General features: G+C 31.9%; 1 protein-coding gene across 1 annotated transcript in view; it reads left to right on the top strand.

The window, feature by feature from the left end:
• The window catches only part of LOC145303661 (RNA cytidine acetyltransferase-like), a 139,050-nt gene that overhangs the window by 54,489 nt on the left and 63,056 nt on the right, over positions 1-21,505 (top strand). Inside the window, exons 15-19 of the mRNA XM_080145244.1 lie at positions 1,722-1,838; positions 3,202-3,303; positions 4,884-4,958; positions 5,783-5,896; positions 12,936-13,069. Coding sequence (XP_080001370.1) covers positions 1,722-1,838; positions 3,202-3,303; positions 4,884-4,958; positions 5,783-5,896; positions 12,936-13,069 — 542 coding nt within the window. The remainder of the gene's footprint in view (positions 1-1,721; positions 1,839-3,201; positions 3,304-4,883; positions 4,959-5,782; positions 5,897-12,935; positions 13,070-21,505) is intronic.

Below are 21,505 nucleotides of genomic sequence, written 5' to 3'. Positions count from 1 at the left end.
GTAAGCTGCTGGAATATGCCGAGTGCTGCCGAGATGCTAAGAAACAGAAAATTATAACATTCATTGTATACAAATTATAATTTCCAAAAAATTGGAAAAATCAACAAAATAAAATATAGCAACACAAGTTTTATCAATAAATATTTGTTTGTGTAAATAAATAGAAACATTTTTTTGATTTTTCGTGATTAAAAACTAAATTTTTTTTGGAGGTGAGGCTAGGTTTAGGGTTAATTCCTCCAATTCGTAACAATATATTCTAAGGCCACCTCACCTCACATTCTCTTCAGTTTTTTTTTTTTGTGGCTATATCCTGCACCTCATTATTTACTTCACAGGGGTAGCATTCTCTCATTCCATTAGCCATGACTGCATAGATGTCTTGAATAATTTGCAATTGTATTTTCGCTCACCCACACCGGGACTGAACCTTCAATTTCTAACCTTCAGGAGAATATCACTTTGCAATTAATTTTTTGCAAGTACTCTAACCACTGCACCATGAATCCTTGTGGACTGAGTTTGGCAAGACACACCTAAAGAAGGTTGGAGTTTACATCGACGGAAAAGTGAAAATGACACTAAAGATAAGAACAGGAATCGGAAGAATGCAAATAACATGAATAATATTTTTGTTTAAACATTGCAGAATTAGAATTATTTAGTCAAATTCATTCAAGAGTAGTGATGAAACCAAAGAAGTAAGACGACATATTGTAATGGCAGAGACTGCAATGATTGCGCTAACCAATATCTGGAAAGACATTGCAAAAAGAAATGACTCCTGCAAGCTTTGGAGAAAAATGTTAGGCCCTGAAGAAAGTTGACACGAGGAAAATTGCTGCTTTTGAATTGTGGTGCTACCATAGATTTCTTTTTGTCTATTTTCTCCACTGAGTGTTTAAATAGTTTAATTATTTTATCGAGCTTAAAATTCTGTTCTTACAATTTATAGTTCCCTCACTTCTTCAGTTTAACAGTTCTTTTATTTTTATTTTTTTGTACATCTCTAATTTTTCGTCTGCTACTAAGGCATAATCAATAAAACTAATTAAAAATCTAATAAATATGCTGAATTATCTTGTTATTTAGCTGTATTTCTGAAGCCAATAAGTCTTTTCTATAAAGTTTATTAGTTTAGTTTGCTCTCAAAATTCATTTTGCATGATTATATTTTGTGTACCTTGATGTAAGGTTGATATGCCGTAAAACAACCAAAACCTTTACCTTTGCAAACCTCAATCATGTTCTACAAAGCCAAAAACAAAAATGACAAACCTACCTTTGATAAACTTATTTTCTCATTTTTTGTTATATATTTTTTATTGTGGTTGATAAAGTACTTGGTAAAATTCTGTTGTAAGTTACACTTTTCTGGAGGTTGAAGGTTCAATCTTTAGTGCAGGTGACACTCAAGATACAATTACGAATTACTTAGCACTTCTACCTAGCCATGGCTGACAGAACGAGAACATGCTGCCCCAAGGTTTAAATAAATGATTCCATTAGAAATTCTGTGCAAATTCCTGAGTTGGAGAGAAAAATTCCCGAATTAAAAAAGATATACGTGGAGAAAATTGGAGATTACATTGACTGAAACATTGTGTGTAAATAAAACTTAAGATGAGAATAGTTGTTCAAAGAATCCAAATTTTTAATCCTCATCTCAGAAATTCTGAAACTTGATTTTTATGCTAAATAATTTTTTTTTCTCAAAACAGAACACACCAAATGATCTACAAATGCTGTCGGACGCACCTGCTCACCATATATTTGTACTTCTTGGACCAATGTCCTCTCACAAACAAACCCTGCCTGAACCTCTTTGCGTTATTCAGGTCAGTCTAAAGTCTTTTCTTCATAGGTTTTCTTTACAGATTTGGAATGATTATATTTTGTGTACCTTGGTGAACAACTTTTTATACCTTTATTCTGCTGATAAACTTATTTTCTCATTTTTTTTTTTTTAATATTTACAAATTCTTCTAGTTTTTAAATGTATATAAATGTACTTTGCCTTTGATTAAATTCTAGACACAGAACAGGCTGTCTGAAGATATTGGCCTCTTAACTTAATTGCACCAAACATTGACGTTATCATTTTTTCCTTCACCTTTGCACGGTGCTACCAGATTAGGCTGTCTGAAGATATTGGCTTCCAGAGATGAACTGCACCTAACATTGATGCCTTTTATTTTTTTTACTTCCTTTTGTAAAACTTATTTATGTTCTGCAAAACCAAAAACAACAACCCACCTTTTCCCATCCTTTCTATTTCTATCTCCGCCACTTCCTGACTAGTTTCCTAACTTAAAATATAGCAAACATTAATGCTGTAACACTTTTCACTCTCCCATTGCAAAACTCATTCATGTTCTACAGGGCTGAGAACAAAAATGATAAAATCCACTATAAAACAATCCAACCAAACACTACAAACTTGATACAAACAGCTTGAATAATAAAAAGCTTTCTACAAAATAACTGGATGCAACGTGAATAATGGATTCGGCATTAAATAACCTGAAAAAGGTTGATATGCCGTAAAACAACCAAGCCTTTATCTTTGCTAAACTCAATCATGTTCTACAAAGCGAAAAACAAAAATGACAATTTATCTCTGCAAAACAACCAAACCAAATGCTAAATATTTGAAGATATAAAGAATTTAAAGCATAAACCTTTTTTCGAAAATTACTGGATTCAGCATTAAATAACCTGAAAACTACCATGAAACAAAACAACTAAACTGAATATAATAAAAAAAAACATTTAAGCGATATAAAGTACTTGAAGCATAAAAACGTTTTTTTTTTTTTTAAATGACTGTATTTGACATTAAATACTCCAAAAAAATATGCCATCAAACAAAACAACCAAGCCAAACCAATTACATATTTTTTGTGTGCTAAGAAGCAACAGAAGATAGAAATATATTTAAAGATTTAAATTGGTTACACAAATTGCATAAAATATTTATCTTTGTGTATGAATCAGGTATTTAATTAAAAAAAGCAAACTATTTGATGAATTTATATGATTTTGGGAATATGACATGTTTTTCTGTGACTGCTGTGTACATCACAAATTTTTTTTTTGTTTGTTTTTTTAATTAAATTGAATTCTGGACAAACAACAAAAAAAAAATTTACATTGTATAAAGATGAAGTCAAAAAGGTTATATTTTATTTTGTTTTTAAGGTGTGCCTTGAAGGAGACATTTCCAAATCTTCTGTGATGAATGGTTTGCGACAAGGCAAACGAGCGTCAGGAGATATGATTCCATGGACAATTTCACAACAGGTAACAAAAAAAAAACCCCACTCCTTCAAACATATCTTGGAGATTATTTTTTTATAATAATACATGTTGTGTATATCTTTATTTATATTTTAGGTGTTTATTTTCATTAATGATCGTTTAAGCGAATGCATTTCAGGTGAAAACATTATTGATCTAAATGTCATTTAGATCAATAATATATTAATGACAAATTCAAAATTTATGAAAAATGATCCAGTAGATTTGCTAGAAGTGTTTAAAAAAAAAATCAGCCATAATTACATTTCCAGATATTGTGCTTTAACAATATTTCTTTTATCAACAACTGCTTTCCGACAATTACATATGTATATGTAAATGGATTGTACTGCTCTTTTGTAAGCCACTGTGTATCATCATCTGACAAAGTTAAAAACAAACAGTTAATGTTATTTAGTTTTTTTTTCTTTTGTTCTAAGTAACATTAGAAATTTTGTAAATATTTTTTGTTAGCAAAGGGGGGGACCTTGCTGAGTCGTAAAATATGCTTAAATATATTTTAATTAATACAGATTTTGTATTTGTTGCTACGCACTCAATTCTCTATTAAATATTGTACCTAATATTTGTAGACTAGTTGAATACTACAACGTATCCTGGAAAAGTTACTTAACAAACAAGTTATTACATGGTTCCGTACCTCGTGTTTCCAATATTGTGAGACAGAGACGTCTAGCACTTGCCGGTCATATTAGTCGCCATGATGAACCGGCAGGAAAACTATTTTGGACTCCAGACACAAAAAGGAGAGTTAGACGTCCATGTGTAACACTGAAATCCATTATAGAAGAGGAAACTGGTCTGGCAGGAACTGAGCTTGTTGCTGCAATGGCCGACCAAGAACTCTGGCAATCGTAAATTGTTTGATGTGTCACCTGCGCCTACTGGCATTGGATGAAACAACGACAATAACAATATTTGTACCTAATAGTAATAATAGTGATTTCAAAAGTTCCAAAAAAATTACTTGAGAGACACACTGTTTTATTTATATATATTTAAAACTAGCTGACCTGTGTCCAGGCATTGCCTGGAACTCCAGAAATTTTATGCACAACCTTGAACGATTTGTTATTTTGGGTCAATGTTACCTATTATTAATAATAGTATTTATTATCAGAAGTACCATGGTTGTTTAAGTAGTGGTGAATGGAAAAGATTTATTTAGGAAGTGTTTTGTTAAACTAGTCATGCAACACTGAAATTAACAGGAAATAGTAATTATACACTAAGAATGGTTTATAACGAGTAAATTATACATAACTTAAAATGCGACATGGGTCATTTCCCTAGTTATGGTTATAATGTGACATATTTTCTTTGAATGTTATTTGAGACCAGATTTATTTAGGACGGATGTTTATCCTGACACCAATCGAATGAGGTAATGGGGACCAGTGCTTTTATCGATAAACCATCTCTGTGATTGCTTTCTAAGCACTTAACCTGCCCTTTTTGTCAAATAGAAATAAGTTCAGTGTGTAAATGGCTACAAACTATGTATCTCAAAATCGTTGTTTCAAAATTCTAATCATTTTTTTTTTTTGTTCCTTGTCATTCAGTTCCAAGACAATGATTTTGCTAGTTTGTCTGGTGTTCGAATTGTGAGGATTGCTACACACCCAGATTATCAAGGGGTAAGTTTTATTTTGTTTCAATTCATTTATTTCCAAACAATGTTTTTAAAAAGTAAAATTTCAAGCAGACCAACAAGTTTGACTTTTCGAAATGATATTCTTAATTAGAAAAAAAATATTGGGTGATTTAGCAGAGAGGCCAACAAACGAAAAAAATGGGGTCAAAAATTAAATAAATATAACAAATAAATGTTACCTACCTGGATAAGATTTGGGGGGTTGACTATATTCTAAAGTGTCTTTTTAATCTAAAATACAGGTAGTGCCGAGTTTGTAAGTTAGAATGACAAGATGGCAGACATCCAGAAAATCAATTGGAAGTCTTGATAATTGCTTAAATCATGAAAACAAAACAAAATACTGATAGAAATTTACCCAATAAATGTCACAATGACACTTGGATGCATAATATGTGAAAATTAGAAAAAAAGATTCATTCTGTGGTGATTAACTGGATCATTTTTTGAAAGGCCACTTTTTGCAACAAGGTTTTTCACAAGTCACTCACACGTAGCATATTGAAAGTATATTAAGAAACTTTATTTTGATGTCATAAATAGTCAAAAAGTGTTTGTCACTAACTTTTATTTCCCTTCTTTCCCTCTGTCGTGTTTCAGCTTTGAGCCTCTGTAATGTGGTTATTTTTTATTTTTTAAAAGTTTTTTTTTGCAGTCGCATGGACACTCGATGCTATTTTGATTCAAAGAAAAGTTGTTTTGATTCATTTATTTACTTTTTTTTTTGGACGATTCCATTATTTTCTGGGAGTTGCTCAATATGCTTAGCACCAAAATTTCTCTTATTTTATTTTATTTTTTTTTCAGATGGGCTATGGTAGCAGATCAATTCACTTGTTGAACCAATATTACAAAGGTCAGATCATCAATTTGAATGAAGAAAACACAACAGAATTAGACATCAAACCTGTCGAGGATGAGGTAAATTGGACAAAAAAAAAATCAGATATTCATCCATTTTGTTAAACATCTTTTCTCTTGTTTTACAATAAAACAAACTCAGTATTGAAAAACAATAAATAGAGATCCATTGTTTACTGTTGTGTGTGATTCAAATAGATTAAAAAAGATATTTAATAATTATTCAATAACTGATTAACTATAGTTGCACAAAAAATTGTACAAATTATAAAAAAACAATATATCGTTCTTGTTCAGAATTCCCACTATATTAAAAACCAAAACAAAGAAAAATCTGTATCATGTACTTACCCATGAGGAAACAAAAATATCATATTCCAAAAATTGTGTGAATTATTCACATAGTTTTATTTTTATAAAGAAAGTCAAATTTTATCCAAGAATGACTGTCTTGCCTATATTTAAAAAAAAAAAAGAAAGAAAAATATCAAGAAACAAATCTATGTAATTTTTTGACTACGCTTCTTTTCTTTTCGTCACAGGTAGGTACATGTTGCAATATTTTGGGTGTATAATGGGGTATGATCCCACACAGTCGGACGATTCTATTTATAAACGATGCTGCTAAGAACTGATTTTTCTGTATTTGTGGTTTTAGATAATTCTGGGCAAGAACCTTAGTTTTCTTTTTAAAATTGATTACTGTTAAAAATTGTAATTATTGAAAAATAAACAAAAAAAACTAAATTTTTGGACAGATGATTATTAATAAAGACAAACTCTAAAGATCTTGTCATATTCTGTTGGTGTATTTGTCCCTCGACAAAGAGAGTCTTGAACCTATTAATTCACTCCTGTTCATTTGTTTTCACTTTTCTCAATAACTCTACTTACCAACCTAGGGGCCATCATAAAGGTAAAATTGCCCCAAAATCATTCATCCGTTCGCACTTTTCTCAATAACCACTCTTTAAAATTTTGCATAAACATTAGTCATAGTTAAAATAAATTATTGTCTGATTTTCCAGGATAACTCTAGTTGCCTCAAAATCATTTGTCCGTTAGTACTTTTCTTAATAACCACTCTTTAAAATTTTTTGAAATTTTGCACAAACATTAGTCATGATAAAAGTAGGGGGCATTATAAGGGTAAAATTGCTCCCAAATTGTTCATCCGTTCATTTGTTTGCACTTTCTCAATAACCATGCCTTCGTTTTTTTTTTAAATTTTGTACAAACATTAGTCACGGTGAAAGTAAACTTTTCACTTGTGGAGCAGGACCATGCATGCTCGGCTTTTTTTTTTTTTTTGTAATGATACAGGGGTGATACAGGGGCTCCACAATATTTTTCGGACACTTTGAAAAACTTTTGAGATTGTAAGTACATAGTTGAGGAGTGAAAATCCACTACTAGTGTATCATTTTTTTAGTTTGGCTTTGATAATTTTAGTTTTTTGTGATTTTTGCAAAAACTTGCGCAACACTATTTTTCGGACATGACAAAAAATCCTATTTTATTAAGAGCTATGTTAAAAAAAAAAAAACAACTACATTGACTCAAAGATTGAAATTTGTAGTTATCTCCCCTCATCTGTTAATGTGTATGAAACATGCAATGTATCATGACTTTCTATGTGATGAGGAAGAAACCATTTCTGCTCTAGATGGAACGGAAATGTAAATAGCAGCCTCCATGTGAGAAATATCCAGAATTATACCCCCCCCCTACCGAAAAGTCTTCAGAATGTTGACCAATCATCACCAATGGGTAACTATATTAAAGAAGAGCACATTGGTCGATAGAGGAATAAATCCTACAAAAACACTTCATAGGTTTTTATTTTAAAAGATCAACCCTAACAATCATATTGACACTGAAATTAAGTAACATTGATTCTGGTCAATATCAAATGAATAACTATTTGAGAATCGCAGGTGTTTTAGTCGAACGATGATGGCACCTTCTTACAAAAAAAGAAACTGCAAAATCTCTCCCAGACCAGGATATACATGCAACTTGGGACTGTTTGTGAGAAACTGTTTCCTTTTAGAGGAAAACCAGCTTAACTTGTCTAAAGTGAAAGGTGTACCAAGACAGGCAGGTAGACTGTCCTTTTTCAAAAGCAACACAGAAAACGTAAAAGCCAGACAAAGTTATACTGAACTGAAGATAGATGGCACTGTTTTCATTTAATGAATAATCTATAAACGAAATAATAAGTCTTCATACATATGTAAGATGTTTGTGTTTTTTTTTCTATTCGTCGTCACTTCTTTGAATGAATTACTGCGATTGTCTCGAGTGTTGAGAACTAAAACAAAAATCTTTTCATAAAGAAAGATGAAACAAGGAGATGTTCGCTGAGTTTTCATCAAGGTTTTATTTGGAAAGAATTTACTTAAGGTAACATTATTGTCTCTGTTTAGTTATTTACTTAATCTAAAACCAAACTCCTATCTTTACATCATCAACGCTCTGATCCCCATCTGGCATCAATTGAAATGGATGGCTCTCATCTAGGAGAAGCCCCATATTTTGACAAGCTTCTGGGTTTGTCCTTTACTCCTGATCTGAAATGAAACATGTACATCAAGTCTGTTGCCAAGGTTGCTGGAAAGATGGTGGGATCCTTCTACCGCTCCAGAAGATATCTCACTACTGATGCAATTCTCTATCTATATAAAAGCCAAGTATGTCCAAGGATGGAATACTGCTGCCATATCTGGGCAGGAGCTGCTAAAAACAGCCTATCCTGCCTTGACAGAGTACAAAATAGACTTTGTGGCTTAGTAGGGGATGCCCTTTTCTCTACCCTGCAACCTCTCTCCCACAGAAGAGACGTTGCGAGCCTATCCTTGTTTTATCGTTATTTCCATGTCAGGTGCTCATCTGAACTCCAATCTCTGGTCCCCCCCTCGCCAATCTTTCACAAAAAACACCCGACTAGCTGAATCCACTGTGAAAAATTTCCCCCACTCTTTATCTATGCCTAAATCAAAACGTGGATTCCATGAACAAAGCTTCTTTCTTAGAACTGCACGCCTGTGGAACTCTGTTCCGTCTGCCTGCTTCCCACCTGATTACAACTTGGATGTCTTCAAGTCCAACGTAAACAAATTCCTAATGAACCGCCCCCTTAAGTAAACACTTCATCAAATCTCCACACTAACGTACTGTACTTGCAATAACCCTTATCCCTGAGTGGCTTCCGGGCCTTGATAAGTGGTGACCACCGTGTAAAAAAAAAAAAAAAAAAATCTTAGTGAGAGACTGATCTGCAAAACATGATGTCATTTGACACCTGTTTTGTCTACGGCACTTGATCTCTGCCCCTGCCGTGTCAACATTTTTCATTCAACCTTTAGAACGATTCTGTTTTACAGATATGGGTTGCCATCGTGCATTCAATGTGACCTTTGTCAAAATTTATACTTGCTAACTTAATCTCTTAACTTCTGACGTAGGGTCCCTAATATATAAAAATGTAAAGTAAACCTTGATTCCTAACGAATGCGGAAAGTTGAGACATGTCGTGTAGTGATGAAAAAAATAAATGGTTGTTGGTGGATTTCATACATTTATGATTTAAGTACATAGGAAACATTTTAAAACGATTGTGCAATGATATGTGGGGGGCACTTTGGTGATCATCTCATCAGTATGTATGCTCCTGAATGGGCTTCATACTCAATGGACCGTATTTCCTCAGATTTCTGTCTGCAGTGCTATCTCAAGCTAATATCTATCAAAATAATTCTCTTACTATTCTTGAACTGACAGGGCTCTATGGCCAAATTTATCTTTAGTTGACCTTTGTTAACTAAATATTTTCGTTTATTAGTCACACCCATGTGATTTTTGGAATATGACATCTTTGTTCTATGACAAGTACATACATCATAAAGATTTTTCTATGCTTTTTTTTTTTTTTTTTTTTTTTTTTGATAAGTGTAATTCTAAATATGCACTGAATATTATGCTGAGACTTGATGGTATAAACATTTGAATTTCTTCGGATATTAATTTTTAAATAACCTTTGTTAAAAAAAAAAGATTATATTGTTCTATTAAACCTTTTATTCGTGAAATTATTTGACTTTGCTCATTTTATTCAAATAAAAATAATAATGGTTGAAAAGATATTTTTCACTCAGCAATGAGCTTTGGAAGATTGTCCGTGAAGAAAACACAATCAGCAAAAGCTGTTTATTTCTAGTCGCCATTTTGAAAAATCACTTGTAGACGCAACTGTTTTACTTGCAACGTAAAGCCCTGACTGAAGATTGCCATCAAAGCCCAAATCACTGCAGTATCAAAAGAGGAGAGTTTTAGAGTTATTGTCAATTTTAAATGGAGTATCCACGTGTGAACGGCATTAAAACAAAAACTGTTGGATGTTCCTAAATAAATCTTGGTGGACAAGTTATGTGTAGATTGAAGGTTATTTATCCCAAATATGGTTGACTTGCCGAAAAGATTGTACTTTGGCACAAACACACTTGAACTCACTGGAAGTATTTTTTTTTCTTGTTTTCATTTTTAGAAGAGTTATACTTGTGGTAAGGGGAGACAATGCAAAATTGATGCTGGTTTGTCTTCCGTTTTCCTGCTTTCCGGCTGACTACAATATGGTTGTGTTCAAGTCTAAAGTAAATAAGTTCTTGATGGGCCGTTCCATATAGGTTATTAAATTTGCCAAATTTTCATTACTAATGATTACTATATTGACCAATTTCTACTGTACACTCTTTAACCCTTATCCTTGAGTGGCCTCTGGGCCTTGATAATGTGGTGATGCCTTTGTAAAAAAAAAAAAAAAAAAAAATGGCTGTTACAATTATTAAGACTTTTACTTTGTTAAAAAAAAAAAAAAAATTTTTTTTTGAAGTCGTATAAAAGAATACATTGCATCCATTTCATAATATTCTAAACTGATTATTATATTTAATTGGTACATTATAAAAAAAATATTTGTTTTGGACATATAGAATGTTGCAGTCTGTTTTTAAATTTTAAACATAATTTATTTTTTAATATTGTGGCTACATTTTTAACAATTTCAATTCAATAACTGTTTCGTTATTTAATGTTTTATGTTATGATATTTTGTTACATTTTTGGAATTTGTATTATTTGGGTTTATCGGATTACTGTTCTCATCTTGAGTCATTTTTGCAACATTTTCTGGGGAATAACCAATTACTAAGTGGACCTAGTATAGAATTTAATATGATATTGGAACCAGTAATTATAAACCATAGATAATATATACAAGTAAAAGTAAAAACATATGGATATATGTTAATATCTAGTAATAATTAGTAATAAACAGTGATATTTATAACTAGAAATAAAAATAGGTTTCAGCTCCTAAAATTTGTACTAGAATTGTCCACAATGACCCGTGGTGCAGTGGTTAGAGTACTTGAAAAACATCAATTGTAAAAAGTGATAATCTCATAAAGGTTGAAGGTTTAGTCCTCAGTGTGGGCGACCGAAAAATACAATTGCGGATTACTTAGGACCTCTATCCAATCATGGCTGACAGAACAAGAAGTAAATAAAGGGTTCCACTTGAAATTCTGTCCAAATTCCCGAGTTCGACAGAAACATTCCCCGAGTTCAACAAGATACACCTGAAGAAGGTAGGAGCTTACATCGACCGAAACGTTGTGAAAATCACACTCAAGATGAGAACAGTAGTCCGATGAATCCAAATAATACGAATAACCAATCCTCATCTCAAAAATTTAAAAACGTCATTATTGGAATTGTTCTGAATAACTAGAATGATTTGGCTACAAAACCAGCATTAATTTTAGATTGTCTTTCCTTTTCACTAATATAACTATTCCTCCCCAAAAATAGTTCTCTTGAGTTTGTGTCACAATTTCATGTTTTTTTTGTAGGGTGGGGGGAAGAGTCACTTTATACATGTGTTGAATAGCAGGGACATATTTAAGAGATATGATGGGGGATTCATATTGAAGAGAGACGGCAGACATATAACTATGATGAGGGGGAGAGGGAGGAGACATTTATACATATGCAGTTCTGTTCTGAGATGCTTGGGACTTCATATATATATACTGAGAATGATAGGGTGGTAGATGAAGAGTTCTTATATTTCTTATAACACATATAGAGAGGAGGAGGAGGAGGAGGAGGAGAGATATATATTCATGGAAGAGTTACGCAATGTTCATAATAAGATGATTAACACATTACCTTTTGAGTGTTGAAAGATGACACATGACAACAGTTTTACAAAAACACAAAGATGATACTTTATTCATTGGATCGGTCGAATGCTGAGGACGTCAGGAATTCAAATTCGGGATCTACATAGTTTAATGTTCTTTCCTTTCGCTTCCAAAGGGTCAGCTGACCACTGACTGCCAATTGACTGACTCTCTTGATCTCTGCTGACTGACTAGCAGATTTAACTGTTCTGCCTCAACTGCTGATCTAACTAACTCTAGCTCCTATATTGAGAATCCTCCTTTTTCTATGACGTCAGAAGTGTTTCCCAAATGTGACCAATTCATGTGGCTATGCACACATTTTTCCAAAACACACTTCTGCAAATAAAGAATTCTCTCCTAACCTATTTTTTTTTAACTTAACCTATTTTTTTAATAATGTATTTTTAATTTGTATTGTTCATTCTTTTTAGGTGACATTTTTAATATTCAGTTTTGGAAAAGAATGAACAATCAATTCTTTATACGATATAAACAATATCTAACTATTTATAATAGAATTTAACAATAGGCCTTTTTAACATTTCGATTTCTAAAATTCTATTTCTTAACCTTGCTTACAAGTTTCGAGTCTCAGCTTATCCTAATCTCATTTTCACTTATCTAATGTGCTTCTTATTTATATGGAAAGGGGACAGCCCTTTTTCCTGTAACACGTGAACAAATTGTGATCATTTTTTTGTCATTGTTAATAGAAATAAAACTTTATAACATTTTAAATTCCCAAAATCAAAAGAAAAAAAAAACCCAAAAACTTATTTTAATTACATTGTTTCAGCTTTGGTTTGTCTTTTAATTGAACTATTTTTTTTTTTTTTGTTATTGTTTTTCAGGAAATTGATCTTCTAACTGAAAAAATTGCTCCACGCCAGAATTTGCCGCCTTTACTGTTAAAATTGTCTGAGCGCGAAGCTGAACAATTGGATTACATGGGCGTGTCATTTGGATTAACGGCTGAATTACTCAGGTAAGACAGATTCTGTGTTATTTTTGTTGCTGATTCATCAAAGAATTTGACATTTTTGTTCCTTGTGTTCCTCTTACAGTAAATGTGATAGACCAGCATTAATATTTTATCCAATTCAGTCTCTTAAAGCATATAGAGAAAACTTGTGAAAGAAAACAATATTAGTATATTTAATTCATACAACATGGGGCAGGGGTGGGGCATGAAGAATTTCTTGCAGTAAAAGTTGGTGAATTCACTCAATTTTAGGCAATTTAAAAATTTTTTTTTGCTTTATAATTCTTGTAATATTTCGTAATGATTGAATGATTTCAACGTTTTTCTCTATTCCGATACAATTATTGATTCCAATTCTTTTAAAATCTATTCCGATACAATTATTGATTTCAATTCTTTTAAAATCTATTCCGATACAATTACTGATTCCAATTCTTTTAAAATCTATTCCGATACAATTATTGATTCCAATTCTTTTAAAATCCCCTAATATGCAGTTTTAGAGGGTTTTTTTTTCTTTTCAGATTACTGTAAAAACATGTTGTGCATATGCATATATGTTAACAAATGTAAAATATGCACTTTTGGAATGATCGATTTTAATTTTACTTTTCAAATCAATAAATATCTTTAGTACCAGCAATGGAAAATTAAGTTTTAAACAAAATAAAACTAAAAAAATAAACAGTTTAAAGAATCGTTTTTGGCATTAGAAAATAGGCACTAATTTGTACGATTCTGATACCCCATAAAGTTACCGTGTTTCTCACTCACAATTCTCATTAATCGTCCCAACACTAATATTTAATACTAGCAAGGTAATCTGATGTTGCCTAGGATCATAGATAACAAAGTTTTAAAAAGAAGTTTCATATATTTCTTTTAAGCCTCCCTCCTCCTCTTCTGGTAATCTGACAAGTATTCTATTAGTTTCAAATAATATTCATTGATTGAATATATGGAAAATAAATAATTATATATAATTATAGAGATGATTTATGGCATCTGAAATCCAAACAGTAGAAATCATTTGCCATGAATTTAGTCTTGCTTTTTCTCCTATGTTAACCAAGTATAAATATTTAGATAAATAGTGAATGTGAATATTGTCAAAAGGGATACCTTAGGACAGGAGTCTCCAAAATGTTTGAACGAGGTGCCAATAAATAAATATACTGTTTTGCTCATTTGCTTTTTAATGAAACTGGTTCTCCAAAGCTTAATTTTTTTTTAATCATTTTCTGAACAAAAAGTAAAACCACCACACTATCTTCACACATTTCCATTTAAAAAATTTTCTTGAATATTTTTATGTTTTCAATAAGAGCTCCACAGGCCAAATTAAAGATTTTGTCAGGCCGAATCTGGCCTGTGGGCTGTAATTTGGAAACCCATGCCTTGGTATATTGACGGTGAAGAATTTATCACCAACCATCATAACTCAGATTTGCATTAATCTGAACGTACATTTTATCATTTATTATTGATTTAAGCTCTATCCTATAGGATATTAAGCACTATATTTATTCAGGATTTTCAGTCTTAATTTGTAAAGGTGTAAATTAATAAAACCAATGTAAAAAAAAAAGTCAGCCATTTTGATATTTTTGAAAAAAAAAAATATCAAAACTGACATTTTTAGCAAATTGGCATATATTAAAAAATTAAGTTTTGGAAACTATTTATATCCAAGAATTATTGTGTGTTATTTTTTTTCTTCCAGATCACATCCTAAATCAATTTTAATTTTAAATTGTTTCTCATCTATAGATATTAGTGGTGGGACGATTAATCGGAATCGGAATCGTTAATCGTAAGAATCGTGTATTTTGGGAGGTATCGGAATCGGAATCGCATCGTTAAAAAATACCTTAATTTTCCGATTCCTTCATTACGATTCTTTTAGTCTGATGTTTAAAAAAAGAAAAAAATTTCCTGATATTTCTAACCGCAAGAGAGAAATGTAGCATGTTATAAAAAGAAACCAAAGAAATTCATTATTAACAGGGCAATGCTTAGTTCCCCTCCCTTACAAGGTTCATTCATTCAGATCTATTGTAATCAAAACTACAAAAGAGTTAACTTGAAAAGAAGTATGCAGGGCTCTACATTGCGAGTAAAAATAAAAAAAAAACGCTTATCGTTTTGGCGATTGTTTTTTTTTTACTGACAAATCTTCTAATACTGAATGAAAATGCTTTTTCAACTTATATTTTCTTAAAACAAAACGAGCAAAGTCAAATTATTTAAACAATAAACGGTTTAATAGAACAATGTACTTTTTTTTCTTTTTTTAAAAGAAGGCTTTTGAAAGAAATATCTCTAAAATGAAATTGATCACGTTGTATTATTTCGCAAAGTTTTGACAGTAGTCGGCTTCTTTTGAAGTTTCAAAAAAATCGACACAATACCTATCTCTTCCAAACCTAAGGTTATTAAATAACCCCTTCGTTAATTCAAGGGTAATTAATTCATTCAGTCAAGTTTTTTTGTTTTTTTTAATTTCATTGAAATAAAATCCATTTTTAAAATTTTTTTCTCCAGAAAGATAAAACCCTGAATTTGACTATATTAAAAGCAGAATAATATAATCTTTTTACTAGAATTTTAAATTGAAAATTAAAAGTGTTTTGCGCAGTTTTTTGCCGAACGAAAAAGAAATTAATATATATATTTTTAAAAGGTTTTGTAATCAATTAATTTTTATGTCTTAATAATATTTACGATTAATTAAATAATTTCATTTTAAAAAGTATTTATAAATAGAATTTTACTTAAGACTTATAGTTTAACAATATTGAACCGCATCAACCATGTGTGAATTGAACACAGTCAACCAAAAAAAAAATTCAAAAGAAAATGCATATTTGCATTTCATAATGTAAACTTTTATACATTGGTTTCAAAAATTAAATTCTATAAGTTTTTTTTGTTAACTACCGGTTGGTACAATTTACCGCCCCATCCCTTTATATTTTTTTCTTTTTGTCTTTTTTAGCAGATTTTTATTTCTATTTTTTTTTTTTTTTTAACACAGTGATCACCACTTATCAAGGCCCGGAAGCCACTCAGGGATAAGGGTTATTGCAAGTACATTACGTTAGTGTGGAGATTTGATGAAGTGTTTAATTAGGGGGGCAGTTCATTAGGAATTTGTTAACATTGGACTTGAAGACATCCAAGTTGTAGTCCGGAGGGAAGCAGGCAGACGGAACAGAGTTCCACAGGCGTGCAGTTCTAAGAAAGAAGCTTTGTTCATGGAATCTATGTTTAGGTTTAGGCACAGATAAAGAGTGGGTGTAATTATTGATAGTGTTTTCTGCAAGACAGGTGTTTCTTGTGAAAGTTTGGCGAGGGGGACCATTGATTAGAGCTCAGTCGAGCACCTGCCATGAAAATAATGATAAAGCAGAGACAAACTCGCAACATCACTTCTGTGAGATAAAAGTTGTAGGAAAAGAGGCTACGAAGTCTATTTTGAACTCTGTCAAGGCAGGATAAGTCCTTTCTAGCAGCTCCTGCCCAGATGTGGCAACAGTACTCCATCCTTGGACATACGTGGCTCTTATATAGATAGAGAATTGCATCAGTAGTGAGATATCTTCTGAAGCGGTAGAATGATCCCACCATCTTTCCAGCAACCTTGGCAACAGACTTGATGTACGTGTTCCATTTCAGATCAGGAGTAAAGGTCAAACCCAGAAGCTTGTCAAAACACGGGGCCTCACCCAGACGAGAGCCATCCATCACAATTGATGCCAGCTGGGGATCAGAGCGTTGATGATGTAAGGATAGGAGTTTGGTTTTGGATGCATTAAAGGTAACTAGCCACATCTTCCCCCACTGAACCACGTGCTCGAGATCAGAGGAGAGAGAATCCGAGAGAACTTTGTCATTTACAGCCTTTGATGTGTTGCCGTAGATGGTCGTGTTATCAGCATAGATGTCAACGAATGATTTAAGTATGTGTTTAGGGAGGTCATTGATGTAGATCAGGAAGAGAGTTGGGCCCAGGATTGACCCCTGAGGGACTCCAGCATTTATATTGCAGGCCTCCGATTTTTGTCCATCTACCACTACTCTTATGAGCCTATCGGAGAGAAATGATTTAATGATTGAGAAATCATTTCCAGTTATACCGTAGCTGGAAATCTTGTGAAGTAGACCCTTATGCCATACCTTGTCGAAGGCCTTTGATATGTCAAGAGCAATTGCCCTAGAAAGGAAGCCTTTGTCAAGAGATTCACTAATCCTCTGGGATATAACCGTCAGCACATCTGCGGTAGATCTTGCAGAGCGTAAACCATATTGTGTGTCACTAAGAAGGTTATTCCTGCTGAGGTGGTTGACTACTTCTCTATTTAATATGGATTCCAGCAACTTACTCATAACACACAGGAGACTTATTGGTCTGTACTGAGAGGGAGAGGACTTATCACCTGAATTCTTAAATACAGGGCAAACTGATTAGGTCTTCCAGGGGGTCGGAAAGCACTTCTCCTTAAGGCAGCGCTTAAATAGTTTCGTAAGTATGAGAGCAAGTTCTGGTTGAAGCTTTTTTAACACTATAATTGGGATGCCATCAGGGCCAGTTGCCTTACTAGAATCTAGGTTCTTGATTAGCTTGGCGACCTCATGCACGGATATTTGTATGTTACCTAGCTTGTTCGGTGTTGTAGGAGGAAATATGGGGAGTTGATGGCCTTCGTCGCATAGGGTAGAATTAGCTGCAAAGTTCTTTGCAAATAGTTTGGCCCTGTCTGACGCTGACGAGATGACCTCTGGTCCATTGATAATGGTTGGGAGAGAACACACAACGCCAAAGTCCAAAAAAAAGTCTTGTATGGAAACTTGTTGAAGTTGATGAAGATGATGAGTTGAAAGCCATTTGCAAAGTCTGTCAAATTAAAATATCGCGAGGAATAAAACCATCTAATATGACCACAACCAACATGTTAAAACATTTAACTATGAAGCATCCAAATAAATTGGAGGAGCAAAATAAAAAAGAAAAGGAACAAAAAATTATCAACTAGTCACTCAGAGCAGTTTTATTAGTGAGAGTCGAAATCGCAGTGTCTTTTTTTTTTCTTTTTTTTTTGCCTACGTCACCATCTAGGTGTCACCAATTTTTTTAACCCTCCTTAACTTCAAAGAGTAAATACAATATATACAACTAAAAAAATGATTTTTAAAAATGCTGATTCTATTCATGAAAAATTCTTTTAACTAGAAATTAAAACTTAGGTAAAGATAGCTGACTGACAGCAACAAGAGCACTGGTTAACTACTGAACCACGTGGAAAGGTGTTGGGGGGGGAAGAAAAAAAGGAAATTAAATGATGATAATAAATTATGATAACCGTCTTTGAAAGGCACTAAACTCCTAAAATTTACTTCTTTAAAATTTTAGGCGGCACTCCCCGGCGATTTTAAAGCACTCTCTCCAAAAAAAAAAAAAAAAAAAAAGATTTAATTTTTAAGTTTGGGAAAGATATATTTATTATAACCGAATTCTTGTATGACAACTGGATCTACTTCATTGGACGTTAATTTGTGAGATAAGTAATTTTGCAATGTTTAATATGTTTTTAAAGTTTCAATTATCAATTAAATTTTTTTAATTGCGTTTATTTTTTCAATTTATTTTTAAAAAACAGGGTTTTAAATGTATTTTTCAAGGTAACAAGCTTCGAAAGAAGTCTAATAAAAAAAAATCACTTAATTTTTAATTTCGACAACCCTGAGAATTTAATTATTAAAAAAATATTGAAATGTGACATTTTTTATTTAACATTTCTATTAGTTCAATTAATTTTTTGTCAATAATTCATTTCACTCAACAAACTTCACCATTTTTTTTTTTTTTTTAATCTTTTTCTGTAATTTTGGTAATTATGTTTGCTCAATTTTATCTAGTATTTCATTTGTTTTTATAGTGGTATCATTTTTATATGTGTTCCTTTGATATACCCTATTTCAAAATTAGTTTGGTTAAACTTATTCTTCACGTTAGAAACAACATGTAAAAGCAATGAAAAAGTAAGAAAAAATAATAGGTGTTAACTACTCCTTGTGAATTATGGAGGTCTGAAGAACTGCCGTCACAAATACAACTATCAATAGCCAAACAAAAAATAGTTTTTGAAATTCCTTTAATTGTAACTTTTCGCTATACCTACCTTTTTGGTATAAAACACAAAACTTTCGATTAATGGTATTTCTCATATATGGTCGTTAACTTTGGAAAGGTTATTATGTATCTACAGCGCCATGTCACATGGTATATTGTTTTTTTTCATTACGCACGTTCATTTATAAATTATTAGATTAAATATTTATCTTTTTTATATTTAATTAGTATATATTTTCTTTCTCTTCCGCTATATTTTTTTTATTTAATTCATTAAATCTGTTTATTATGAGGACCAAAATAATGAATCGTGTGTATTTATTCTCTAATTTTCTTGTTTTTGTTCTGTTATATAAATTCTATTTTATTTGTTTTTTCTCTGAAGGATAAATTCTATTTTCTTTGAGTGTTTTTTTCTGTATTCCAATTAAGTAAAATAAATTTTCTCTAAAATAAATTTTGCTAAGTTTTCCGTTTAGTTTACTATATAATTTTATGTAAACCAAAACACGACGGTGTAGACATAAAATATCTCTTCCAAAGTTAGGGAACATATTTGGGAACTACCGACCATAAGTATAAAACTACCTGGTATATTTCAAAACAATAATTCCCTAGGAATCGGAATCGGAATCGTACTTGGTATCGGAATCGTTAATCAATATTTTCCTAGAATCGGAATCGGAATCGTATAAAAATTAGGAATCGTCCCAACACTAATAGATATAAAAGCGAAAATGTATGTATGTACGCTTTTCCTCGATGTTCACAAAAGGCTTCTTTCAGAGAAGCGCTTGCTCGGTTCACAACTTCTTAAAACTTTTTATATCATCTATAAATTGTAATATCTCAGAGTTACCCACGGAGCTCGCCTGTCTATTTAATTTTATTGACTTTCAAACGTGAATTATTCGACATTTCCCCGCATCGGCATGCGTTACATTCGGTTTTCGGTATAAAAAAAAGCGAAACTCAACTCTAATCACAGGCCGAAAGCCAGTTGTCTCAAGAGAGCTAAGTAACGTTTGTTCAATGTCGACTTCGTCATATCAGACTGTAGCTTTCATTTCGCTCCTCCTAATAAACGGAGCGGGTTTTCAAAAACAAACAAACCGATTTATTCACCTCATTCAAAACTGTCCCGCACAAAATGCTAACTGCTGAATACCTATTGCTGTCATGTCAATCAAAAACGCACACCTGTTTTTTTTTTTTTAAACACTTTACTATTTCCCAACTACGCATCGTGAAGGCTTCGTTTTTTTTTTTTCACGGGCACCTGTTTTTTTTTTTTTCACATTTTCGGGTTTTTTTCACATACCCCGAAAAACACCCGGGCAATGCCGGGTACCCCTCGCTAGTCTAATAATATTTAAAAAAAACAAAAAAAAAACGAAATAAATAACATCTAGACACAATTTTTATCACATTCTGTTTACACATACAATCTCATCATTTACCTAATTTTGTTCCATTAATAATTTAATTACCAAACAATAATAATTTAATTAATGTTCCAAATTATATATTAAAGAAAAATCTGATGTATGAACACAAATTGATCAATAGTTTTATTTGTATAAAGAAAATCATTTTTAAGCAATTAATGGGAATTCGTAGGCATTACAACATAAATTGAGTATGAATTATTGTTTAGTTATCTCCCTTTGTTTCTTAACATATTTTTCAACACAGCCACTCCATGGATACTCAAAAAATTTTTTTTTTTTTTTTTATATGTAAATGAAACTGCTATATTAATTTGTGAATTTTGGAATATAATGTTTTTGTTTGTCACAGATACATCATACAGATTTTTCCTTACTTTTGCTTTTTAATATAGGGGAGTTCTGGACACGAATCAAAAATATATTTTTAGAAAAGGAAACAACATCCAAAATGTGCATAGTTAAAAAAGTGAAAACAAATTAAACTAAAAACGCTCAGTGTCAATTAGAGAAATAAACTCATGCATTCACTTTTATAATAAGTCGACAGAATTGAAATTTTATTTTTATTGACAGTTATATTTTTTTTTAATCTTATTACTGTTTTGTTTGTTCTAAAGAACTTTTTTTAAACTTTGTACCGTCACAGTTATTTCTTCCTCCATGGCATCTATATATATATAAAAGCGAAAATGTATGTATGTATGTTTGTGTGTCTGCTAAAAACTTTCGACAGACAGAACAAAAATTCACAAATTTGGTCTCATATGAAAGCCCCATCCTTCGCCCGAAAAATATTGAAAAATTGGCCAAAAACGTTAATTTTTTCACCCTGAAATCAACACTTTTCTACAGGGA

Source organism: Euprymna scolopes, chromosome 19 (genome assembly GCF_053919585.1).
Source record: "Euprymna scolopes isolate OS-2025 chromosome 19, ASM5391958v1, whole genome shotgun sequence".
NCBI lineage: Eukaryota > Metazoa > Mollusca > Cephalopoda > Sepiida > Sepiolidae > Euprymna > Euprymna scolopes.
The sequence above is the reverse complement of the archived record's forward strand: the minus strand, read 5'-3'. Positions and strand labels throughout refer to the sequence as shown.